The sequence below is a fragment of the Oncorhynchus keta genome, chromosome 15 (assembly GCF_023373465.1).
Source record: "Oncorhynchus keta strain PuntledgeMale-10-30-2019 chromosome 15, Oket_V2, whole genome shotgun sequence".
Lineage (NCBI taxonomy): Eukaryota > Metazoa > Chordata > Actinopteri > Salmoniformes > Salmonidae > Oncorhynchus > Oncorhynchus keta.
In genome coordinates, this window is record NC_068435.1 from 29,369,063 (window position 1) to 29,396,309 (window position 27,247).

General features: G+C 42.1%; 1 protein-coding gene across 2 annotated transcripts; it reads left to right on the plus strand.

Moving 5' to 3' along the window:
- Positions 1-3,351: 3,351 nt before the first annotated feature.
- LOC118394746 (tetratricopeptide repeat protein 39C-like) lies at positions 3,352-27,112 on the plus strand. 2 transcript variants are annotated; one of them, XM_035788255.2, is made up of 15 exons: positions 3,352-3,834; positions 11,144-11,192; positions 11,294-11,329; positions 12,107-12,235; positions 14,498-14,609; positions 14,902-15,283; positions 16,519-16,687; positions 16,921-17,014; positions 17,104-17,211; positions 17,458-17,567; positions 17,750-17,873; positions 22,381-22,478; positions 22,604-22,708; positions 22,813-22,851; positions 23,061-27,112. In XM_035788255.2, the coding sequence occupies exons 1-15, from the start codon at positions 3,701-3,703 to the stop codon at positions 23,151-23,153; spliced, it is 1,782 nt and encodes a 593-aa protein (XP_035644148.1). In that variant the 5' UTR covers positions 3,352-3,700; the 3' UTR covers positions 23,154-27,112. The 2 variants fall into 2 exon arrangements, with proteins under 2 accessions (XP_035644148.1, XP_035644150.1); XM_035788257.2 differs by lacking the exon at positions 11,294-11,329 and having other exon boundaries at positions 3,353-3,834.
- Positions 27,113-27,247: the final 135 nt, after the last annotated feature.

Here is a 27,247-nt window from a genome sequence, read left to right on the forward strand (position 1 = left end):
CGTCTGCTAAATGACTTAAATGTTAAATGTTAATGTTATTCCTCAGAGATCCTAGAACGTAACCAGACTTCACTATATTATATCCTATAGGACACCAAATGTGGTCAGAGAGCGACGCCTTCATGGCGATGACACGGGGGGTCTTCACTTGATTGACTGTAACTTTGTCAAATAAGCACCAATCTGGGTCAATCAAAGCTAGCTAGATAGCCAATGAGCTGGGCTTTACGTGAGTATGCGGAAACCCTGTATCTGTTGCACAATTTTGCTGCTCTCCTTGTGCGACAGCAAGCCTTTTCCTTTTGGACAAAAACTGCAAGAATATGGGGACTTATGAAGTTATGAAAACTGGGTGTTTTGCAAATTGTGAACTTACAATATGGCTACTAATACTGGAAAAGCTAAATCAAAGTCCAATTATACAGATTTGACGATATTATTGCAGAAAAATGTAATATAAATGTAAACGTGTCCACGATTTGCCCAAATGTACCTGGGTGGCTTCACACTAAATGTAACATAGCTTGCTCATACTGCAAGTTATTAGTCTAAAACTTTGCACGTACACTGCTGCCCTCTTGTGGACACCATTGGAATTACAACCAGAGTGATGGCTAGATTTGGGACCTTTCTGTTGCATTTCAAAGATGGTGGTAGAATCATTTTTTTTAAACGGTTGTTTTTTTCTTTGTGTTTTCTTATACCAGATCTATTGTGTTATATTCACCTACATTCAATTCACATTTCCATAAACTTCAAAGTGTTTCCATTCAAATGGTACCAAGAATATACATATCCTTGCTTCAGGGCCTGAGCTACAGGCAGATTTGGGTATGTAATTTTAAGCGAAAATTGAAAAGAAAGGGTCGATCCATTAAACCTGTTGTAGGACTCTTTGCGGACAGCAGGTCAAACGAATGACTAAAGTGAAACAGTCACTCAGAAAAACGAATCATGATTCCTGAGTCAGGAAAACGAGTCGTTCAAAAATAACAAATTGTTTGAAAACGGCACGTTGTGTGTGTGTGTGTGCGTGCATGTATGTTGTGACGTACAAGCGGAACAGATATAATTGTATGTTACTCTGTATGGAACATGAAGATAAAGAGAGGTGGGGCTAGTCTGTAGTGTAGTATATTTATTTTGTGATAAATGTGTTTACTATCACCATCTTGTTATTGAATATATTATGATATTGTAATGCTGTACCATGGGTTAGAAATGTCTGTTTTTCCCCAATTATGCTCTTCCTTTGTTTTTCCTCATCCCCCCTCACACTAGGGCTCCCAAGTGGCGCAGTGGTCTAAGGAACTGCATCTCAGTGCTAGAGGCGTCACTGTAGACCCTGGTTCAATTACAGGCTGTATCACAACTGGCCGTTATTGGGGGTCCCAAAGGGCTGCGCACAATTGGCCCAGCGTTGTCATTGTAAATAAGAAATTTTAAATAAAGGTTAAAAAAATTTTTTTTTTTAAATAGTATACAAACGCTTTCTTTAGAGTGGATGTGGCGTTTGTTTAGTCAGTATTGCATCATGGCTACCATATAGGCTAAACAACTCTGCACATTAAATAAATGCCAGTTTAACAACAAAAATATCAGTCACAACAATTAACTCTACATTGGTATTACCATTTGAATTACCATTCTGTGTCTCTAGGGACATGTAACTATGAACTCATATTAAATGTTTGGGCCTATAATTACATTGGGATTTTTTATTTATGTGTATGTTGTCTGTTAACAGAATAATTTATAATCATCGATATGGATCCGGAGTAGTCAATTATTGGTAAAAAGCGAGACATTTTCTCTCAATGGCGTCAAATTATATTCAACTGAACTGGGACCACAGAGAAATGTACACAAAATATATATTGACCGTTTTCCTCACATACAAGTATACTGAACAAAAATATAAGCGCAACATGCAACAATGAATGATTTTACTGACTTACAGTTCATATAAGAGTCAGTTAATTGAAATAAACAAATTAGGCTCCGTCTATGGATTTCACATGATTGGGCAGGGGCACAGCCATGGGTGGGCCTGGGAGGTCATAAGCCCACTGACTGGGAAGCCAGGCCCAGCCAATCAGAATGAGTTTTTCCCAACAAAAGGGCTTTATCTTTATTTGAGAGAAATATTTTCATCGGCTGTCCGGCTGGTATCAGACGATCCGGTTGTGAGGCCGGTTGGATGTACTGCCAAATTCTCTTAAAACAACGTTGGAGGCGGCTTTTGGTAGAGAAATTAACATGAAATGATCTGGCAACAGTTCTGGTGGACATTCCTGCAGTCAGCATGCCAATTGCACGCTCCCTCAAAGCATCTGAGGCATTGTGTTATGTGGCAAAACTTCACATTTTCGTCTGGCCTTTTACTGTCCCCAGCACAAGGTGCACCTGTGTAATGATCATGCTGTTTAATCAGCTTCTTTGATATGTCACACCTGTCAGGTGGATGGATTATCTTGGCAAAGGAGAAATGCAGGGATGTACAAATTTGTGCACAATATTTTAGAGAAATAAGCTTTTTGTGTGGATGGAAAATTCCTTGGATCTTTTATTTCAGCTCAAGAAACATGGGCCCAACACTTTACATTTGCATTTATATTTGTGTTCAGTATAGATATACTGTACCTCAGACTAAGCTTTGTATATAATTTTGTATAATTCTTGATGACCTTATTCCATTATTAAACACTTTGTTGCAGATGTTGTATTCACTCTTGAGGGTTACATCAGCTATCATTTACTTTACATGCATGCATTCCTGCCTTTTGACCGCTGATAACGTTCAACATTTGTGAGTGGGTTAATCATGTCTGTCTGTCCGTCCGTCTGTTTTTTTGTTGCCTATTGTTGTCAGTTGTAAATGCTTGTTTTTGTTTTGAACTTGGTGTTTATCTTTCATGTGCAACCGTTGAATACAATAGCCTGCAACCCTCAACTCAACTCTGGACCTTGAAGCCAGTACTACTGCATTTTTCATTGTTCCCCTCTAATCAGGGACTGCATTAGACCTGGGACACCAGGGGTGTGCAATGCATTATTACGTAGAACAGAAAACCAGCAGGCTCTGGACCTCCAGTGGTAACCCTGGCCTACAGTATAAAAGCAATATTAGTGTTGCATCTTTTGGATATTAGTCTGTTCAATTTGACATTGCAACGTAGTTGATATATAGAAACGAGGGCATATTTCCCACTCCCTAATATTTTATTAAAAACATATGCTTCATTTTCACATGTGAAATCTTTGATAATATCTAGCGCCTCAACACTATTTTCAACATACTATACGCTCATTGGCTGAATTACTGGCGGCAAGAATACCATCGCATTTCCATTTCCTCTATTATTTGGAAACGCACCCCAACACAGAGCGGAAGACAGACACAACGCTGAAGAAAACAATGTAAACCAATGATATTCTTGGAGCTACCTCAAGCACATTTGATCAAATTAAACTATAATTTATGATAAGACCATGCGATAGTGTCAATAGTTCGAAGTGGGCGGTGAGCTACTGTAGAAGCCCACTGAAGCGGCAGCGAGACGAGGTGCACCGCCTCTCGACCAGTCTAGACTGCCGCTGTCTCTTCCGTTTCTCCGGTGTGTTGTGGTTCGAAAGGCGAAGCGCGCTGCATCGGAACTTGGTTAACTGTTCTTGAGACTAAACGTACGGGTTGTGATCGATGGCGGACCCAGAACCATCACAACAACATGAGGAGACGGATCAGATTGACGATGCAGAGTTGGCATTTAAAGGAATAAACATGCTGCTCAACAACGGATTCAAGGAGAGCGATGAACTTTTCAGAAAATACAGGTTAGACGGTGCTGTGCCATAAACAATTAACTTAAAATACTATTTCATTGGTTAATTGATGTGGGGAAGGTTTGAATTCAAAGAGTTATCCTATAAGTATTTAGACTGTGTAGTTTATTTCCGGGCTTGGTTTATTTTTTCAGATTGAGGAAGCCACGTGAAACTGATTAGTAGGCCTATAGGGTATAAACCAATTTGCACTGGTGGAAAAAGTACTTGGGTAAAAGTACCTTAATAGAAAATGAACAGTAAAATACTACTTGAGTGAACGTATTTCGTTTGAAATGTAATTAAGTATCGAAAGTAAATGAAATTGCTAAAACAACTTCAGTGGTAAAAGTAAAAGTGAATCATTTCAAAGTCCCTACATTAGGCAAACCAGAAGGCATTTTCTAGATTTTTTTTTACTTTGACATTTACGGATAGCCAGGGCATACTCGGACATCATTTACAAACGAAGCATTTGTGTTTAGTGAGACCGACAGATCAGAGGCAGTAGGATGACCCGGCATGGTCTCTTTATAAGTGCGTGAATTTGACTATTTTATTGTCCTGCTAAGCAATCAACATGTAACGAGTACTTTTGGGTGTCAGGGAAAATGTATGGAGTAGAAAGCACATTACGCATTTTTAGATAATTGACGTTAACTCTTTCTTTTTCTTCATATACGCATATGTTGTAGTTTTTAAACTCTATTTTACATAATTTTTGTGTTGTGCTCACCATCAGTTGAGACATGCTATTGAATACAGGATGGGTGTCATGTTTTGGCTGATAAATGTACTAAAATGGGTTTACAATTGAAATGTAAACTAACAAATGGTACCACAAAGATGGTTGAAGGTCCGCACAGAATGTTGACTTGAATGGGAATATCTGTTTTACATTTTACTGTCAATCCTCCTTGGGAAACCTATTGAAATATAGATAAGAGAATAGACATGACTATTTAAGTTGACTTTCGACTGTGGGTGAACCGGTGAAATTCTTTGTGCTAGTAATTAGAAGTAAAAATGTCAATTAAAATGTTAATTATGTACCAGCTAAATTGAAGTGGTCTGAAGGGATAGGTCCATTTAAAAAAAAAAAACAACCTTTATTTGACCAGGCAAGTCAGTTAAGAACAGATTCTTATTTTCAATGACGGCCTGGGAACAGTGGGTTAACTACCTGTTCAGGGGCAGAACGACAGATTTGTACCTTGTCAGCTCGGGGGGTTGAACTTGCAACCTTCCGGTTACTAGTCCAACACTCTAACCACTAGGCTACCCTGCCTATATATGTTTGAAATGACAACCACCCTGTATTCAAAAGCATGTTGTCTCAACCTGTGGTTGGCACAACAACAACAAAAACTCAGATGATGTAGTCCCAAACTGGGGAAGTAAATGCCGTCGGGGGTACGGCAAATAAAAATGTGATTAACATGTTTAATTTTTTTTTTAAATAAACTTTTTTTCTCACAATTTCAAACCGTTCATTTATATTTTCCAAAGGAGCAATACATTTGGGTGAGCTTTTTTTCTCTCGCCTGAGTAGCCTCGTTTCGCTGCCCAAAATAAAATTAAACCATCTTGCGAAATAACAACACAATGTCAAATACAGGTAGCCTAGGCAAATAATTAACGTCCACAATGATGCCAAAAACCAACATTTGAGAGTGCGCTGACCCTGGTGCTAGAGGGGGTACGCAGCTGGAGGTTGAATGTTTGAAGGGGTACGGGACTATAAGAAGTTGGAACAATTGAATTATAGTCAAAGCTACAACATATGTGAATATGAAGAGAGAGAAAAAGAGTGTATAATTTAGTTAATTGACATTAAAGGTTTAAAAATATATTTTTTAAATAATGAATGAAATAGATTGACAACATTGTTTGTAAGCTTTGAAATGATATACAACTCAACCTTTTCCAGTGATGACATGGATATCTCATGGTATGGTGGGGTATGCAAAATGGTCCAACTAAATGTTTTGGCATTCAGGTCCAAAATGTAACTTTCTGACCACTTCTTCCATGGGCAAACATGTATGTAAAGTAATGTTTAAATCAAAAGGGATACTGTCAATGTGATTCAGTGGTGATTTTAGCATGTAAATCTTGGTGGGGCAAAAAAAGTAAATGTGGGATGATGCCAGCAAAGCCACTACACAACACTAAACAATACATTAATTGCACTGTAACTGTGACAAACGGTGCCCAGAAAGGGCCTTTTCAACCACTCCACAAATTTCCTGTTAACAAACTATAGTTTTGGCACGTCGGTTAGGACTTCTACTTGCATGATACGTAGTTTTCCCCAACAATTGTTTACAGGCAGATTATTTCACTTATAATTCACTTTATCACAATTCCAGTGAGTCAGAAGTTTACATACACTAAGTTGACTTTGCCTTTAAACAGCTAGGAAAATTCCAGAAAATGTCATGGTTTTAGAAGCTTCTGATAGGCTAATTGACATAATTTGAGTCAATTGGAGGTGTACATGTGGATGTATTTTAAGGCCTACCTTCAAACTCAGTGCCTCGTTGCTTGAGATCATGGGAAAATCAAAATAAATCAGCCAAAACATCAGAAAAAAATTGTAGACCTCCACAAGTCTGGTTCATCCTTGGGAGCTATTTCCAAACGCCTGAAGGTACCACATTCATCTGTACAAACAATAGTACGCAAGTATAAACACCATGGGACCACACAGCCGTCATACCGCTCAGGAAGGAGACGCATTCTGTCTCCTAGAGATTAATGTACTTTAGTGCGAAAAGTGCAAATTAATCGAAGGACATTGTCAAGATGCTGGAGGAAGCGGGTTACAAAAGTATCTATATTGACATAACCTGAAAGGCCGCACGGCAAGGAAGAAGCCACTGCTCCAAAACCACCATACAAAAGCCAAACCACAGGTTGCAACTGCACATGGGGACAAAGTTAATACTTTTTGGAGAAATGTCCTCTGGTCTGATGAAACAAAAAAAGAACTGTTTGGCCATAATGACCATCGTTATGTTTGGAGGAAAAAGGGGGAGGCTTGCAAGCCGAAGAACACCATCCCAACCATGAAGCACGGGGGTGGCAGCATCATGTTGTGGGGGTGCTTTGCTGCAGGAGGGACTGGTCCACTTCACAAAATAGATGGCATCGTGAGAAGGAAAATCCTGTGGATATATTGAAGCAACATCTCAAGACATCAGTTAAGTTAAAGCTTGGTCGCAAATGGGTATTCCAAATGGACAATGACCCCAAGCATACTTCCAAAGTTGTGGCAAAATGGCTTAAGGACAACAAAGTCAAGGTATTAGTGGCCATCTCAAAGCCCTGACCTCAATTCTATAGAACATTTTATGCGCAGAACTGATCAAGCATGTGCGAGCAAGGAGGCCTACAAACCCGACTCAGTTACACCAGCTCTGTCAGGAGGAATGGGCCAAAATTCACCCAACTTATTGTGGGAAGCTTGTGGAAGGCTACCGGAAACCCAAGTTAAACAATTTTAAAGGCAATGCTACCAAATACTAATTGAGTGTATGTAAACTTCTGACCCACTGGGAATGTGATGAAAGAAATAAAAGCTGAAATAAATTATTCTCTCTACTATTATTCTGACATTTCACATTATTAAAATAAGGTGGTGATCCTAACTGACATAAGACAGGGAATTTTTACTGGGATTAAAAGTCAGGAATTGTGAAAAACTGAGTTTCTGTCCGTCCGTCCGTTCGTTCGTTTATTATTAGTTGAAAATGCTGAAAATTTTGGCCTCAAAACAGGTGAGACTTCTGTCACATTTTAGTCACTTTAAACACTCCACATTGTTATTGCTATGTATCCTTAGCTGAACCAGATCAGGAGAAGACTGAGGGAATATGTACATTTATGTCATATTGTGGTCATAAATCTAACGTGTGAAAGTCAGCAATTACACACCTGAAAGCAGAATTTTTGCCATCACCCCTGCAAGCTCTCTCTCTCTTCCACAACTGTGTCATAGTTTGTAGACACCTCTTTCCATGCTCACTGGCTCTATAAAGCTGTTTAATACATTGCTTTGTTTCTCCCTGCAGCTAACTAGCTACAACTAGCTCTCTTGTATTGTGTGGAGGCCAGGGCCATAAACATCTCATTTGAATCTATTTTAAATTCAGGCTGTAACACAACAAAATGTGGAAAAAGTCAATGGGTCTTAATACTTTCTGTAGCCACTAAATGAAATGTCGGGTTTCCAGGCTACTGGCACTTTATAATGGAGTACAATCAAATCCAATTTTATTTGTCACATGCGCCCAATACAACAGGTGAAATGCTTACTTTACATTTACATTTAAGTCATTTAGCAGACGGTCTTATCCAGAGCGACTTACAAATTGGTGCATTCACCTTATGACATCCAGTGGAACAGCCACTTTACAATAGTGCATCTAGATCTTTTAAGGGGGGTGAGAAGGATTACTTTATCCTAGCCTAGGTATTCCTTAAAGAGGTGGGGTTTCAGGTGTCTCCGGAAGGTGGTGATTGACTCCGCTGTCCTGGCGTCGTGAGGGAGTTTGTTCCACCATTGGGGGGCCAGAGCAGCGAACAGTTTTGACTGGGCTGAGCGGGAACTGTACTTCCTCAGTGGTAGGGAGGCGAGCAGGCCAGAGGTGGATGAACGCAGTGCCCTTGTTTGGGTGTAGGGCCTGATCAGAGCCTGGAGGTACTGAGGTGCCGTTCCCCTCACAGCTCCGTAGGCAAGCACCATGGTCTTGTAGCGGATGCGAGCTTCAACTGGAAGCCAGTGGAGAGAGCGGAGGAGCGGGGTGACGTGAGAGAACTTACTTTTACAAGCCCTTAATCAACAATGCAGTTTTAAGAAAATATTTACTAAATATACTAACACAATAAAATAACAATAATGAGGCTAAATACTGGGGGTACTGATACCAGGTTAGTTGAGGTCATTTGTACAGTGCATGTGTAAAGTATTCAGACCCCTTGACCTTTTCCACATTTTGCTACGTTACAGCCTTATTCTAAAATTGATTAAAAGCAAATATGCGTCTATCTACGCACAATACCCCATGGTGACGAAGCAAAAACTATTTTTTAGACATTTTGCAAATGTATTAAAAATAAAAAGCTGAAATATCACATTTACATAATTATTCAGACCCTTTACTCAGTACTTTCTTGAAGCACCTTTGGTAGTGATTACAGCCTGGAGTCTTCTTGGGTATGACACTACAAGCTTGGCACACCTGTATTTAGAGAGTCTCTCTCATTCTCTCTCTCATTTTTCAGGTCTCTCCAGAGATGTTCGATCGGGTTCAAGTTCCGGCTCTGGCTGGGCCACTCAAGGACATTCAGACTTGTCCCGAAGCCACTCTTGCATTGTCTTGGCTGTGTGCTTAGGGTCGTTGTCATGTTGGAAGGTGAACCTTCACCCCAGTCTGAGAACCTGCACCAGAGTGCTCAGGACTTCATCAAGTATCTGTCTGCACTTTGCTCTGATGATTTTTCCCTTGATCTTGACTTGTCTCTCAGTCCCTGTCACTGCAAAACATCACCACAGCATGCTGCTGCCACCACCATGCTTCACCCTAGGGACAGTACCAGGTTTCCTCCAAACGTGACACTTGGCATTCAGGCCAAAGCATTACATCTTGGTTTCATTAGAACAGAGAATCTTGTTTCTCATGGTCTGAGAGTCCTTTAGGTGCCTTTTGGCAAATTCCAAGCGGGCTGTCATGTGCCTTTTACTGCCTTTACATAAAGGCCTGATTGGTGGAGTGCTGCAGCAATTTTTGTCCTTCTCCAATCTCCACGGAGGAACTCTGGAACTCTGTCAGAGTGACCATTGGTTTCTCGGTCACCTACCTGACCAAGGCCCTTCTCCCCCGATTGCGCAGTTTTGCCGGCAGCCAGCTCTAGGAAGAGTCTTGGTGGTTCCAAATTCTTCCAAAGTTGGAGACCACTGTGTTCTTGGGGACCTTCAATGCTGCAGACATTTTTTTTTGGTACCCTTTCCCAGATATATGCCTAGACACTCCTGTCCCGGAGCTCTACAGACAATTCCTTCATCTTCGTGGCTTTGTTTTTGCTCTGACATTCACTGTCAACTGAGGACCTTATATAGACAGGTGTGTGCCTTTCCAAATCATGTCCATTCAATTTAATTTACCACAGGTGAAGAAGTTGTAGAAACATCTCAAGGATGATCAATGGAAACACCTTAGCTCAATTTCGAGTCTGGGTCTGAATTTCGAGTCTGAGCACAGGGTCTGAATACTTGTGTTTTTTAATACATTTTCAAACATGTCAACCTGTTTTCACTTTGTCATTATGGTGTATTGTGTGTAGATTTGATGAGGAAAAACATAAATTTAATACATTTTAGAATAAGGCTTTAATGAAACAAAATGTGGAAAACAACAAGGGCTCTGAATACTTTCCGAATGCACTGTAGGTAGGGGTGAAGTGACTATGCATAGACTTAACAACGAGAAGCAGCAGTGTAAAACAAAAGGGGGGGTGTCAATGCAGATAGTCTGGGTGGCCATTTTAATGAATTGTTCAGCAGTCTTATGGCTTGGGGGTAGAAGCTGTTAACGAGTCTTTTGGGCCTAAAATGTTCTCTTTTCTCTTTTCAAAACTGGTTGAATTACTATTTTTACTCTGTAGGCACCTTCTACTTCCACAGGTGAGAGAAATTACTTAGTAAATGACTATCACCTACCTCTAGCCAAATACATTTGCATTCTTCTGAATTCTGAATAATTTGGAGCAGGCCATTTTTGGGACTTGAAAGTGAAAAATCCAGAGTAAATGCAACCGGCTTAGTTAGATCCTCAAACACACACACAGCGTTGTCTCCTGCTGATACCCCAAATATCACCCTCCCACTAATTATGTTGAGCTCTGAGCTGTCATAAGAGATGAAGGGAACTGAATGTTGACACCTTCATCCTCCCATAATTCTATACTGTCATCTTGAATGAAATGTTTAGGATTTAGGCTTCTACATTCTTGGAAGTGAATAACCATCCAGACTTTGAGGCATTAATGCAACGACTATTAAACGTTCTCATGGAGCAGTCTTACGAATCACATTTTAAGCAATTACTTTAGCCTGACTCTGCCGCCTTTTTTGAGCGCTGTCTTCAGACTCTGCACAATGAAGAAATCCAGGCGGTATTGCTGGAGGATGCCGAAGTTTGACTTGGAACAACTCTACAGCTCTCACCCATCTTCACCTGTCATGGCTGTCTCTCTTAAGAAACAGACCTGTTTTAGCCTTACCGCAACCATCTCTCTGTCTCCCTCTCTCTTCTAGGACCCACAGTCCACTGATGAGTTTCGGAGCCAGTTTTGTCAGCTTCCTGGTGAGTAGGGGTGGAGAGGTCAGAGGAGGTCAACTTCTTACTGAATTACTGTACGTCCCCCAAATTCCACTGATATTCTCATTTGATACTCTGCAATGCAGACAATTGGATTCTATTGGAGTGAAGAACAGGAAGAGGTCTGTATTACAGTCTGTTGTGTTGTACGTTTTATTGAATGCCAACCTTTTTTAGTTCAATAGTTGGATTTTCACAGTACATCTCTATTTCATACATAGACCTTGTCATAGTGCATTTGCGGTGCAGATAGACTGAATGAATTGAAGGTCACACAAATAATAGCACACCCGGGATATCCTCAGCACTAATCTGGCTGTGCATCACACACTGCTGGCGGGTGATTCACCAACCTGATATAATTGGCTCACGGTGGGTTTGAATACTGACAGGGAATAAACTATTTGTGCACGTCTTTGGAAATGATCACGGCAGATGAAATGTTAGTCTGGTAAATCCAGGATGAATAGTTGATTGGCCAGCTGTGCTTTTTAATTGTTCTACAGTTGAAGGCAAATATATTGGCATTCTTGCATGTTTCACTATTTCCTCTAAAATAAGATGAAATGTAAAAAATGTTTAGTGTTCATACGTGTAATTATTTGATTTACAACTGCAACAGGAGCCCAACGTAGAAATGAATTAGATTTTGTTTACCGTGTAGTTTCTTACCTGTGGTAATGTAAGTTTCAGGTACCTAAGGGGTGACAAAATGAACTTGTATAGTGCAAGGGTACCAATATATTTGACCGCGTGTCTGTTGCTGACAGGATAATTGTTTAGCCTACTTTAAAACAATAGTGTTGGTACATGTTAAGGCATTACGCCAAGACTACCATACTGTCTAGGTTGAGAGCAATGCCCTGACTGGCACTGTATGAATCTGCCTGTGTGTGTAGAATGCCATGATGACGTTTGAGGAGGAGAAGATGCAGACAGCCTTTGATGACCTCCGAGCCACGGAGAGACTTTGTGAGCGAGACAATGCCGGAGTCATCGAGACGATCAAAAACAAGATCAGGAGGAGTGTATGTGAAAATACAATGTGTTCACGCACACCTGATTAACCTCAGAGAAGCTCATACCTGTATGATACATCTCATACATCTCCTCTATCCACACACACCTGATTAACCTCAGAGAAGCTCATACCTGTATGATACATCTCATACATCTCCTCTATCCACACACACCTGATTAACCCCAGAGAAGCTCATACCTGTATGATACATCTCATACATCTCCTCTATCCACACACACCTGATTAACCCCAGAGAAGCTCATACCTGTATGATACATCTCATACATCTCCTCTATCCACACACACCTGATTAACCCCAGAGAAGCTCATACCTGTATGATACATCTCATACATCTCCTCTATCCACACACACCTGATTAACCTCAGAGAAGCTCATACCTGTATGATACATCTCATACATCTCCTCTATCCACACACACCTATCCACACACATCCTGATTAACCTGATTCAGAGCTCATAAGCTCATACCTGTATGATACATCTCATACATCTCCTCTATCCACACACACCTGATTAACCCCAGAGAAGCTCATACCTGATACATCTCATACATCTCCTCTATCCACACACACCTGATTGCTCATACCATCTCATACATCTCCTCTATCCACGCACACCTGATTAACCTCAGAGAAGCTCATACCTGTATGATACATCTCATACATCTCCTCTATCCACACACACCTGATTAACCTCAGAGAAGCTCATACCTGTATGATACATCTCATACATCTCTGATTAATACATCTCCTCTATCCACACACACCTGATTAACCTCAGAGAAGCTCATACCTGTATGATACATCTCATACATCTCCTCTATCCACACACACCTGATTAACCTCAGAGAAGCTCATACCTGTATGATACATCTCATACATCTCCTCTATCCACACACACCTGATTAACCTCAGAGAAGCTCATACCTGTATGATACATCTCATACCAGAGAAGCTCATACCTGAGATACATCTCATACATCTCCTCTATCTCCTCTATCCACGCACACCTGATTAACCTCAGAGAAGCTCATACCTGTATGATACATCTCATACATCTCCTCTATCCACACACACCTGATTAACCTCAGAGAAGCTCATACCTGTATGATACATCTCATACATCTCCTCTATCCACACACACCTGATTAACCTCAGAGAAGCTCATACCTGTATGATACATCTCATACATCTCCTCTATCCACGCACACCTGATTAACCTCAGAGAAGCTCATACCTGTATGATACATCTCATACATCTCCTCTATCCACACACACCTGATTAACCTCAGAGAAGCTCATACCTGTATGATACATCTCATACATCTCCTCTATCCACACACACCTGATTAACCTCAGAGAAGCTCATACCTGTATGATACATCTCATACATCTCCTCTATCCACACACACCTGATTAACCTCAGAGAAGCTCATACCTGTATGATACATCTCATACATCTCCTCTATCCACACACACCTGATTAACCTCATACCTGTATGATACATCTCATACATCTCCTCTATCCACACACACCTGATTAACCCCAGAGAAGCTCATACCTGTATGATACATCTCATACATCTCCTCTATCCACACACACCTGATTAACCTCAGAGAAGCTCATACCTGTATGATACATCTCATACATCTCCTCTATCCACACACACCTAATTAACCCCAGAGAGCTCATACCTGTATGATACATCTCCCATACATCTCCTCTATCCACACACACCTGATTAACCTCAGAGAGCTCATAAGATACATCTCATACATCTCCTCATTAACCTGTATGATACATCTCATACATCTCCTCTATCCACACACACCTAATTAACCTCAGAGAAGCTCATACCTGTATGATACATCTCATACATCTCCTCTATCCACACACACCTAATTAACCTCAGAGAAGCTCATACCTGTATGATACATCTCATACATCTCCTCTATCCACACACACCTAATTAACCTCAGAGAAGCTCATACCTGTATGATACATCTCATACATCTCCTCTATCCACACACACCTAATTAACCTCAGAGAAGCTCATACCTGTATGATACATCTCAAACATCTCCTCTATCCACACACGCCTGACTTGTCTTGCGGTCTGCCAATGTCAAGTTGACGTCATCTTCTCTCGCGGTGCTGTGTTTGGCCTTGCTACAGATGTATGTTTGGCCTTGCTCTACAATTTAGATGTTGACATCACCGTGCTCTGTGTGTTTGGCCTTCCTCCAGGACCCCCAGAGGTCAGGGGTGGCTATAGTAGACCGCCTCCAGAGACAGATCCTTGTGGCAGACTGCCAGGTGTACCTCGCTGTCCTCTCCTTCATCAAACAGGAACTGTCAGGTGAGACGCCTCATCACTTCGACCTTGACCTGCGTGTAGGCTTATAGCTGACTGACGGATCGGCTGTGCTGCTACTACTAGACTGAATGACTGCACTGTGTTGTGGCTACTCACTGCTACGGTTAAGATCGTAGGTCTGTTTCAATATCTTGCGTGCTGATTATAATGTATGCTCAAAAGTGATTTGCTGTAATGGGCCTTGGTATCTAGACCATGTCTCTCAGTACTCTAACATCCCGCTGCTTGATGTTAATCATATCTCATGGACTTCCCCTCTCCCAAACCCACCCAGCATACATCAGAGGAGGCTGGATCCTCCGCAAAGCCTGGAAGATGTACAACAAGTGTTACAGCGACATTAGCCAGCTGCAGGATTGCAGCAAGAAGAGGTCCTCTGACCAGCAGGCGTCTCCCTCTCCATCCACTGACGAGGCCAACCACGGCGCGGCCAAGCTCCCAACCCAGAGGACCAATGGGGTGAGCCCGGAGGCCCTAGCCCGGCTTAAGGGCTCGGTCAGTTTTGGCTACGGCCTGTTCCACCTGTGCATCTCCATGATACCGCCGCACCTGCTGAAGATCGTCAACCTTCTGGGTTTCCCCGGTGACCGTCACCAGGGGCTGTCCGCCCTTGCGTATGCCAGTGAAAGTAAGGACATGAAGGCCCCCTTAGCTACGTGAGTAGGTGTACCACTACCGACCATGAGGTGTCTGTTTTTTTTTTTTTTTTTTTTTTTGTCTCGTGTTGGTTTATTTTACTTTATTGACTTGAACTGTGTTTGGGTCATTTCGGTGTAATAATTTATCTCATTCAACATATTTCATATGGACATGGTGACCATGTATTTAGTGATAGAAAATATATGTAGTAATCCTACGTAATGTAGCCTTATACATGGACTAGACAGAGTAGTGTGATTATTTGGGAAGAGAAAAGAACCAGGATGCAGCTTAGCTGGCTCTGAATATTTATTTAGATATTTGTACCTTTATTTAACTAGGCATGTTGGTTAAAAACAAATTCTTATTTACGATGACTGCCTACTGCCAAACCCTAACCCGGACGACGCTGGGCCAATTGTGTTCCGCCCTATGGGACTCCCAATCGCGGCCGGTTGTGATACAACCTGGAATCGAACCAGGACCTGTAGTGACGCCTCTAGCACTGAGATGCAGTGCCTTAGACCGCTGCGCCACTCGGGAGCCCTCGGGAATATCAGTGATTCATATTGAACAGCTTATTTATTACTGTTACCACCATACTGATTAGAAATTCTCTGCTATTTGATTCTGCCCACATATCCACAGCAGGAGGCAGAAGACACAGGGTGTGTCCCACATGGCACCCTATTCCTTCCGTAGTGCAATGCATTTGACCAGGACCCGCAGGGCCAAAGTTGTACACTATATAGGTAATAGGTTGTCATTTGGGATAAAACCACAGCCTTCACCAGACCTGAAACCCATTAGCTCTCTGCCACTCTGCCAGGGGCCAAGATGATCTGCTTTAATAATAATAGAGAGAAGCTGGCTGAGGCCCCTGTCCTGGTTGAACTTCAAGGCCTTGGCAGAGAACAAAGATTGTATTTATTTTAGGAAGACACATGTTCAACATTTTAAGCTAAGATTAACTTTTTTGTGCCTGAAGAGAAATTTGTCTTGGACTTTCAAGTGTTGTTGCTTCCACATCTGAGCTGCATGCGACGGTTCATTCTGCAGAATATTGATGGATTTTGTTTTCAGCTGACTCATCTGCTGAGTGTGGTAGCAGGCTGTTCAACTCGAAATTAGTCATATGTTTACCGACCGCTGTGATATGTCTTGGTTTCTCGACTGACTCTCTGAACGCTGACGTTCACCGGTATTCCTCTCACTGTTGTCAATAACAGTGGTTTCTCTCCCCCTGTGGCAGGTTGGCCCTCTTGTGGTACCATACGGTAGTGCAACCCTTCTTTACCCTGGACGGCTCAGACACACAGGCCGGTCTGATGGAGGCGAAGGCTATCCTCCAGAGAAAGGAGCCCGTATACCCTAACTCCTCCCTCTTCATATTCTTCAAGGGCAGGGTGCAGCGTCTGGAGGTAAGGGCCTGGGCCATGTTCAGTAGAGAGAAAATGTATTAAAACACAATTTAAATGAAGTAGTTCAACCTAAATGTCGCCAATAATACCACCTATTTTCTTGTGCTGCAGTGTACACTACTCGACACAACCTAGACAGAAGTAGACCGATACCACAAGGAAACCTGTGTCTACAACTGTGGCTGTAGTGTGTTCCTTGTCCTAATCTTTCCCCCTCTCCTCAACTCATTCAGTGCCAGATAAACAGTGCAGTGACGTCCTTCCAAAATGCCTTAGAGCTGGCTACAGACCAGAGGGAGATCCAACATGTTTGTTTGTATGAAATAGGTACTTCCTCACTTCTACCTCAACTCTTAACGTATAGAACACCATTACCTTGTTGTTCCTGAGTGACACTTCATTCTCTCTGCTCTCAGGCTGGTGCAGTATGATGGAGCTGAAGTGCGGTGACGCCTACAAGGCCTTTCAGCGTCTGGCAACGGAGTCACGCTGGTCCCAGTGTTACTACACCTACCTAACTGGAGGTGAGAGGGCAGAGGTTAGAAGTCATGGAAATCGAGGCGGGGTTAGAAGAACGCCCTCTTGTTTTTTTTTCTTGTTTTTTCTTCAAAAGTAAAATAAGTTCCGTAACTGGGAACGCTAACTCACCTGAATGAAAAGCTTCTGAACTATTAGCAATAATGGCTTACATCCTCTGATAACGATTGTATGTTGCTGTTGAGACCCTGCAGACTCTTAACGCCTGGACATCGCTCTGTGTTTGTGTATAGTGTGCCAGGGAGCGTCAGGAGATCTGGAGGGAGCGGCCGCTGTCTTCAAGGACGTACACAAGCTTTTGAAACGGAACAACAATCAGATAGAACAGTTCTCTATGCAGAGGGTGAGCGTGGGGCTGGCAACAGCACACTTCTATAGATATCCATGTGAACCATGACTTCCAGTGAGGAGAAATCCTTTTGTGAGTCACACAGTTTCACGGTGATCTGTAGTAATTGTATGGAGGAAAATTGGCAGTTGATTGGGTAGAGAGTAATTGGTAAACGTGCGCCTGTGTGTGTGCAGGCGCAGAGGCTCAGCAAACACGCCCCATCCAGAGAGCTGTGTATCCTGGCTGTGATCGAGGTGCTCTACCTGTGGAAGGCCCTGCCTAACTGCTCCACCGCTAAGCTGCAGACCATGAGCCAAGGTACGCTGTGAAAACGTACAGTAAACACAGACCACATCAACACAAACAGACAGACCCCTCATTCATAGGGCTGTGGCGTTGATGACAGTTTATCAGCTGGTAACTCATGTTACTGCCCATCTCTCGGTAAATGAACGTAAACATTTTCAGCATCTCCAGGCCTCCACGCATACACGCATACAAGTCGCTGATGAACGCCTTTGAAATATATATATATTTAAAGCCTGAATCCATTTAATATATACCATCACAATGAAACCATTATTTGTTTTAGGCAGGTCTAATGAAACATTATGATATGGAGAAAATGTATTTCAGAAGAACAGAATGTCATCTTCTGAGTCGGCCTGTATATTATCTGGCTATGTGCCCTGTCAATGGCAGCCGAAGCTCTAGGCTAGTTTATTTAGCAGACAAGATGTGCTGATAAATCCCATGCCATTATTTTATATCATATGATTTTTATAGGAAGAAGAATATAATTGAGCTTAGCTGAATAAAATAGAACGGATGTTCTTCTCCCCGAACGAGGGCACATATGAAGTGGCTATGTTGAGCATAAAAGTGGCTATGTTGAGCATAAAAGTGGCTATGTTGAGCATAAAAGTGATCATTTGAAGCGGGTCCTATACGCCAGATTTAGAGAGAGAAACCTTAGAATGTCTTAGAAATCAAGCCAGAAATGCGCTGTGTGATGCGCTCTGTTCCTTGCCTCAGGCGGCACACGCTGTTCTCTCATGAAGATCATATTCTCACCCATCAGACTTTTCTCAATTTAATGTTTGCTTGAAATATATTAAAGTCATTTCGATTTAGAATGGCCCATTTTATCAAACGGGCAGGGGAAAAAAGACCTGCCGTCCAGTTGCACTCCCAATAGCGAATGGAGGCTCCTGCGGTTCCTTTATCAAGCATGCCAGGTAGGCTACTCTGGTTCTGCAGTGGAGAAATGTGCTTCATATTAATAGCTGAGAAATAATCATAGTAGCAGCTGGGATCCTCTTTATAGTGGCCACCATCAGAACTCTGCTTTCACTGGGTCGCATATAGAAATGTCTGGGCTTATCAGAACACTTACTTCACTCCACGCATCAACCACTGTTTGCGGAGCAGCCTCTCGCTGGGCGACAGGTTATATTCTGCCCGAACTCTGTATGCCATGGGCTCCCCAACCCTGTTCTTGAAAATACCCAGTGCTTAATATGTGAAACCTAGTGTAATCTGTGAGGGAACATTTGATCGTAACATATTTTCACAACAAAACATATTTGATTAAACAGTTGACAAGCCCCTCTGTGCTCTCGAAAGGAATAAAGGAGAGCGAGGAGGAGATGGAAACGCACAGTGGTGAGAGATTCTGTAGCTAAATGTTAGCCTATTAATTATGAAGAGGGGGAAAAAACAATTTAATTTTGGGGTATAGGCTAGACCAATGATGTAGCAAAGTGTGTTTCTGCCGTGCGTAATACGCCCCCCATCTAGCTTCAGAGTTCGTTCTGTTAGGTGACCAAACTGGGATATGCTTAACACCCCGGAAGTCCTACAATCTAAGCTAGATGCCCTCAATCTCAAACAAATCATCAAGGAACCCACCATGTACAACCCCAGATCCGTAAACATGGGCACATTCATAGACATTATCCTGACCAACTTGCCCTCCAAATACACCTCTGCTGTTTTCAATCAGGATCTCAGTGATCACTGCCTCATTGCCTGTATCTGCTATGGGTCCGCGGTCAAACCACCACCCCTCATCACTGTCAAACGCTCCCTAAAACACTTCTGCGAGCAGGCCTTTCTAATCGACCTGGCCCGGGTATCCTGGAAGGATATTGACCTCATCCCGTCAGTCGAGGATGCCTGGTCATTCTTTAAAAGTAATTTAAAAGTAATTTCCTCACCATCTTAGATAGGCATGCCCCATTCAAAAAATGCAGGACTAAGAACAGATATAGCCCATCTTAGATAGGCATGCCCCCTTCACTCCAGACCTGACTGCCCTTGACCAGCACAAAAACATCCTGTGGCGGACTGCCATAGCATTGAATAGTCCCCATGATATGCAACTGTTCAGGGAAGTCAGGAACCAATACACACAGTCAGTCAGGAAAGCAAAGGCTAGCTTTTTCAAGCAGAAATTCACATCTTGTAGCTCTAACTCCCAAAAGTTTTGGGACACTGTAAAGTCCATGGAGAACAAGAGCACCTCCTCCCAGCTGCCCACTGCACCGAGGCTAGGTAACACGGTCACCACTGATCAATCCATGATAATCGAACATTTCAATAAGCATTTCTCAACGGCTGGCCAAAGCCTTCCTCCTGGCTACTCCAACCCCGGCCAACAGCTCCGCCCCCCCGCAGCTACTCGCCCAAGCCTCCCCAACTTCTCCTTCATCCATATCCAGACAGCAGATGTTCTGAAAGAGCTGCAAAACCTGGACCAGTACAAATCAGCTGGGCTAGACAATCTGGACCCTCTCTTTCTAAAACTATCCGCTGCCATTGTTGCAACCCCTATTACCAGCCTGTTCAACCTCTCATTCGTATCGTCCGAGATCCCTAAAATTGGAAAGCTGCTTTCTTCAAATGGGGTGACACCCTAGACCCAAACTGTTAGACTTATATCCATCCTGCCCTGCCTATCTAAAGTCTTTGAAAGCCAAGTTAATAAACAGATCACTGACCATTTCGAATCACACTGTACCTTCTCCGCTGTGCAATCTGGCTTCCGAGTCGATCACGGGTACACCTCAGCCACGCTCAAGGTACTAAACGATATCATAACCGCCATCGGTACTGTGTACTGTGCAGCCGTCTTCATCGACCTGGCCAAGGCTTTCGACTCTGTCAATCACCGTATTCTTATCGGCAGACTCAATAGCCTTGGTTTTTCTGATGACTGCCTCGCCTGGTTCACCAACTACTTTGCAGACAGCGTTCAGTGTTTGAAATCGGAGGGCATGTTGTCCGGACCTCTGGCAGTCTCTATGGGGGTACCACAGGGTTCAATTCTTGGGCCGACTCTTTTCTCTGTATATATCAATGACATTGCTCTTGCTGCTGATCCACCTTCTGACCCAGATATATGTGGAGAACTATAAATACCTAGATGTCTGGCTAGACTGTAAATCTCCAATCCAAAATCAAATCTAGAATCTGCTTTCTATTTCGCAACAAAGCCTCCTTCACTCACGCCGCCAAACTTACCCTAGTAAAACTGACTATCCTACCGATCCTTGACTTCGGCGGTGTCATCTACAAAATAGCTTCCAGCACTCTACTCAGCAAACTGGATGGAGTCTATCACAGTGCCATCCGTTTTGTTACCAAATCACCTTATACCACCCACCACTGCGACCTGTATGCTCTAGTCGGCTGGCCCTCGCTACATATTCCTCGCCAGACCCACTGGCTCCAGGTCATCATAAGTCTATGCTAGGTAAAGCTCTGCCTTATCTCAGTTCACTGGTCACGATAACAACACCCACCCGTAGCACACGCTCCAGCAGGTACAGTATATCTCACTGGTCATCCCCAAAGCCAACACCTCATTTGGCCGCCTTTCCTTCCAGTTCTCTGCTGCCAATGACTGGAACGAATTGCAAAAATGGCTGAAGTTGGAGACTTTTATTTCCCTCACCAACTTTAAACATCAACTATCTGAGCAGCTAACTAATCACTGCAGCCGTACATAGTCCATCTGTAAATAGCCCACCCAATCTACCTACCTCATTCCCATACTGTTTTTATTTTATTTACTTTTCTGCTCTTTTGCACACCAGTATCTCTACTTGCACATCATCATCTGCTCATTTATCACTCCAGTGTTAATCTGCTAAATGGTAATAGTTCGCTCCTACGGCCTATTTAAATCAAAGTAAAATCATAAAAAACAATGTAGTCTAATGGTGCATGGTACTGTTTTTCATGGGATGTGATTTTCTGTGGTATTTGCATTGATGTCAGAGTGATTAGAGGGACAACATAGTGCTCAGCACTAGGCCCTTAGAACCTGATGGAGGGACAACAGTGCTGAGCACTAGACCCTTAGAACCTGATGGAAGGACAACAGTGCTGAGCACTAGACCCTTAGGACCTGATGGAGGGACAACAGAGTGCTGAGCACTAGGCCATTAGCGACCTGACGGCCGTTACCAAGTTGGGTACTACAAACGCATCAGCGCCATTCATGTATAGATCGCATTAGGAGGTGATTACCACGACTCAACGGTCCCGTGGAATTTGACTTAATACGGTCTCCGCAATAGCTATGCACATGATCAAACTCCCAGTCCCAACCACCATAGTTGCTGCACATTCAATTATAGCCTATTCTCTTTTGGCTATGCAGGACATCACACACACACACACACACACTTCCAGGATCTGCTACAATCTCAGTCAGCGTGTTTATTGTGCTTTCACTGAGTAGTTGTGGTGGTGCCATGAAAGTGAATTCCTGTTAATCTGGAAGGAAATTCAGTGGGGTTTTTCTGTCTCCTCTTAGTTCTGCAGGAACTAGATGACATCTCATTTGCTGGCCTGAAAAACCTGCTCCTTGGTGACATACACAGATGTCTCGGCAACATGAACGACTCCATTCAGGTTCTGTCTCCTCACCATATTTATATGTATTGAAAACAAAGTACTCGTAGTATTTACCGACAAATATTAATGTAGTCAGAATAGTGAATGTTTACTACTCTTTATTATGTCATTGAATATTGCAGTGCTTCCATCTGGCTGCCAGAGATGAGATGGGCCATCAAAACAACTCCTATGTGCAGCCCTACTCCATCTACGAGTTAGGCTGCGTCTTACTGGACAGCCCTGAGGTGAGCTGTGCATATGGTGTATCGCGCAACGTGTCAACCCCGAGGAGAGAAAGTGTATTTTGCTTAATGCAGTAGTTGATTGAGATTGGTTCTTTTCTTCTCAGTCTGAAGCGAAGGGCAGAGCTCTGATGCTCCAGGCCAAGGTACAGTAGAACTTCACTTCTACAGTATAGGCCAAGAGTGTATCCTCGTTTTTGAAAATGTGTTGCTTTCAGCTGCAGTATTTGAAATTATCAATCAAGTCTGACAGTCATCCATAATATGCATTTTATATTATTTGATATTTCCTTACCGGTATGTGCAAGTGTGAATATTTCTATGTGATGCAGTAATGTCGTGTGTGTTTGTACAGGAGAACTATGCTGGCTATGACTTTGAGAACAGGCTCCATGTGCGCATTCATTCAGCTCTGGCTTCCATGAGAGAGGAGGTGACCCCACCCTGACCGCACCCTTTCTCGACCATACATCCACCCTAGCTTGTGTTGGGGGTAGGAGGAGCAGGAAACGGCTCCCTTTAGAGAAGCCATCTTGATCTCCACAGAACTGTGATGGTTCACTGCATTGTTTTTCAGTTGACTTGTGTTTGTTTTTTATAATGAATGTGCCATCAAGTTTGCAATGTATAGTTTACAGTAAGAGTTTCCAGGAGCGATAATGCAGGAATAGTTAAGACTACTGGAGTGTGTTAGTGTGTTTTCAACCAGATCAAATATGTACAGTGGTTGCAGCTGGGAGGCAAACGCAACTTTTACAGGGGCAAGTGTCTTTATGGGGGAAAATCTATTTAAATTCTACAATCACATCTTTATTCTTTCCCATGTGTTGGGAAAAGGTTCAGATGCAGAACTGGGTAAGCCATTGGGTAAGCCATTGGGTAAGCCACTGGGTAAGCCACTGGGTAAGCCACTGGGTAAGCCACACTCCATTATAAATTAAGCCGTGCCTAGGTTGCTGCCAGATTATGACCTGAATGTCCAAAGTCCTGTTGCTGTTACAGTAGTAGACCATCTGAATGCACAAATCCTATGCTACTACTCATCGCGTGGCCTTGTGGCACTGTAAATTGGGGAAATGTTATACACATCTTGCCATGGGTTGCAGAGAACATTCTGCAGTTTTAAAGGCCCAGTGCAGTCAACATTTTTATTTTCCTGTGTTTTATATATATTTCTACACGAGGAGGTTGGAATAAGGTTGACTGTAACGTCTCTTCACAATCCTCAAGTCAAGAACAGACTATGGGAGGCGCACAGTACTACATGGAGCCATGGCTACATGGAACTCTATTCCACATCAGGTAACTGATACAAGCAGTAGAATCCAATAAAATACACTGTATGGGACAGCGGGGACTGTGAAGAGACACACACACATACACATGATAAGGCATGCACTCTACACATGATAAGGCATGCACTCTACACATGATAAGGCATGCACTCTACACATGATAAGGCATGCACTCTACACATGATAAGGCATGCACTCTACACATGATACGGCATGCACTCTACACACAATAAGGCATGCACTCTACACACGATAAGGCATGCACTCTACACACGATAAGGCATGCACTCTACACATGATAAGGCATGCACTCTACACACGATAAGGCATGCACTCTACACACGATAAGGCATGCACTCTACACACGATAAGGCATGCACTCTACACACCTACAAATGGATGTTGTATTAGATGTGATAGTAGAATAGTAGCCTTTGGGAACACACTTAATGTGTTGTGAAAAGTTTTATTAAATGTAATATTTTAAATTGTATATAAAATGAATGTTGAATGTTTTTGGACCCCAGCAAGGCAGCAGCTAATGGGGATCCTTAATACATATAATACTGTGAACATGAAGCTGATGATGATAATACCCTTTTAGTGTAAGAGCTGTTTAAGTTGTTGGCCTTCCATGGTTACCTCACCATGCGGTAAATGAGTAAATAAACCAATAAGAAAGGGTTCCAAATCTGCCAATAACAGCTCATGGTCAGATTTCCCCTCCCCACTCTGACCACTCCCAGACAGCAGTAATGAAATTCTTTCTTGACAAATTGCTCTTTAAGAAGCAATTTTTGTTTCTTTTGGCCATTTTTAATTTAAAACAATCACAGTAAGGTACGTATTTGTTACCCAGAAATGATTTGATATTGAGATTAAAAATGGCTGCAATGGATATTTTCTGAAATTCTACACATTTTGCCATGGGGCGGTGAGAACCTTGCAACAACAAAAAAATCAGTTGACCAGCTAATTTCCTGCAAATCTACTGATTTTTGCTGTGGGGTGGAGTGACATTTTTGCAGTTTTAAAGCTAATTTCCTGGGATTCTACACATTTTGTAATGACTTATGTCATGTTAATATAGTATCTGAGTGAGAATGACTAACAAAATCATTGTGTGCCCCCTGGAGGTCAGGGCCCCTGGGCATGTGCCTGGTCGCTATTTGGACAGGTTTAGATAGCTGGCTAGACTAACAAGCAATAATTGAGTGACTGGAAGTGACCTACATAATGAGAACAATTGCTGATGCACAATGACATTTCCAAATTGAACGTGGTGTATTCTATTATTCTTACTCTCAATAGTAAGTTGAGACCCCGATTGAGTTCTTGAAAAAAGATATACAGTGCCTTCATAAAGTATCGACACCCCTTGAACATATTTTGTTGTTATATAGCCTGAATTCAAAATGAATCAAATTAAATTAAACATCTCAGCTATCTTTTTTTTCTAATTTATTGAGAATTAAATATAGCATTTCCACCCCTGAGTCAATGCATGTTAGAATCCCCTTTGGAAGTGATTACAGCTGTGAGTCTTTCTGGGTAAATCTCCAAGAGCTTTGGACACCTGGATTGTACAATATTTGCACATTATTCTTTAAAACATGTTCAAGCTCTATCAAGTTGGTTGTTGATCATTGCTAGACAAGCATTTTCAAGTCTTCCCATAGATTGTCGAGCGGATTTAAGTCAAAACTGCAACTAGGCCACTCAAACATTCAATGTCGTCTTGGTTAGCAACTCCAGTGTATATTTGGCCTTGTTTTAGGTAATTGTCCTGATGAAAGGTGAATTTGTCTCCCAGTGTCTGTTGGATAGCAGACTGAACCAGGTTTTCCTCCAGGATTTAGCCTGTGCTTAGCTCTATTCAGTTTATTTTTATCCTAAAAAAAACTCCATAGTTCTTGATGAGGAAAAGTGTAAGCATAACAAAATGTATCCACCACCATGCCTGAAAATATGAAGAGTGGTACTAAGTGATGTGTGGTGTTGGATTTGCCCCAAACATAACGCATTGTATTCAGGACATGCATGTTTAGGAATATATATTTTTTAATTCTGTACAGGCTTCCTTATTTTCACTCTGTCATTTGGGTTAGTATTGGGGAGTAAGTACAATGTTGTTGATCCATCCTCAGTTTTCTCTTATCACAGCCATTAAACTCTGTAACAGGTTTAATATCACCGTTGGCCTCATGGTGAAATCCCGGAGCGGTTTTATTCCTCTCCGGCAACTGAGTTAGGAAGGACGCCTGCATCTATGTAGTTACTGGGTATATTGATGCACTATCCACAAAGTGTAATTAATAACTTCACAATGCTCAAAGGGATATTCAATGACTTATTTTATATTTATTTTTTACCCATGTACCAATAGGTCCACTTCTTAGCGAGACATTGGAGATCCTCCCTGGACTTTGGTTGAATTTGTGTTTGAAATGCACTGCTCAGCTGAGGGACCTTACAGATAATTGTATGTGTGGTGTACAGGAATTAGGTAGTCATTAAATAATCATGTTAAACACTGTTATTGCACACAGAGTCCATACAACTTATTATGTGACTTGTTAACCAATTTAATCATGATCTTATTCTGGCTTTCCATAACAGATTGAATACTTATTGACTCGAGGCAGTTCAGGTTTTCATTTCTAAAAACATCATTCCACTTTGATATTATGGGGTATTGTGTGTAGGTCAGTTACACAAAATCCAAGTTTAAACCATTTTAAATTTGGGCTGTAACTTGACAAAATGTGGAAAATAGGTGTGAACTTTCTGAAGGCACTATTTATTTTTGGGGGGTCTGGGGCCCCCTGGCTGACAGGTGCCCTAAGCGACTGCTTATGTCTCTTATGCCTGGAACCGGTCCTGTTGATGGTCATTGGCTGATTTTCTCAAACTAAAATATGTTACAACATTGTTACTAGTTTTTAAACAGTGTATTGATATTTAAAGGGAAACATGCAAATTGGTTTGTATCATTGTACTTTAATTCAATATTACTAGATAAATGACATTTTCCTTTTGGCACTTACTTGTGGGTACAACATGCACACTGTAGGTCTACTCTACTGCTGTATTTTTATAAACTGAAAACTGGTTTTCCTGTGTTGAATAGGGGTTTTCTTGTATGTGTATATTTTAAACCGATGGTCATGTTATTTCCTTGATGTGTTTAAGATGCATGTACTGTTTGTAACCTTGTGATTTATTTATGATTTTTTTGGGAAAGTGA

Bases quoted from the DNA above. Each gene is read 5' to 3' on its own strand.
- LOC118394746 (XM_035788255.2), top strand. From the start codon at position 3,701: ATGGCGGACCCAGAACCATCACAACAACATGAGGAGACGGATCAGATT. The intron at 16,688-16,920 runs GTAAGGGCCTGG...CAACTCATTCAG, and splicing joins GCAGGGTGCAGCGTCTGGAG to TGCCAGATAAACAGTGCAGT. The intron at 17,015-17,103 runs GTACTTCCTCAC...CTCTGCTCTCAG, and splicing joins TGTTTGTTTGTATGAAATAG to GCTGGTGCAGTATGATGGAG.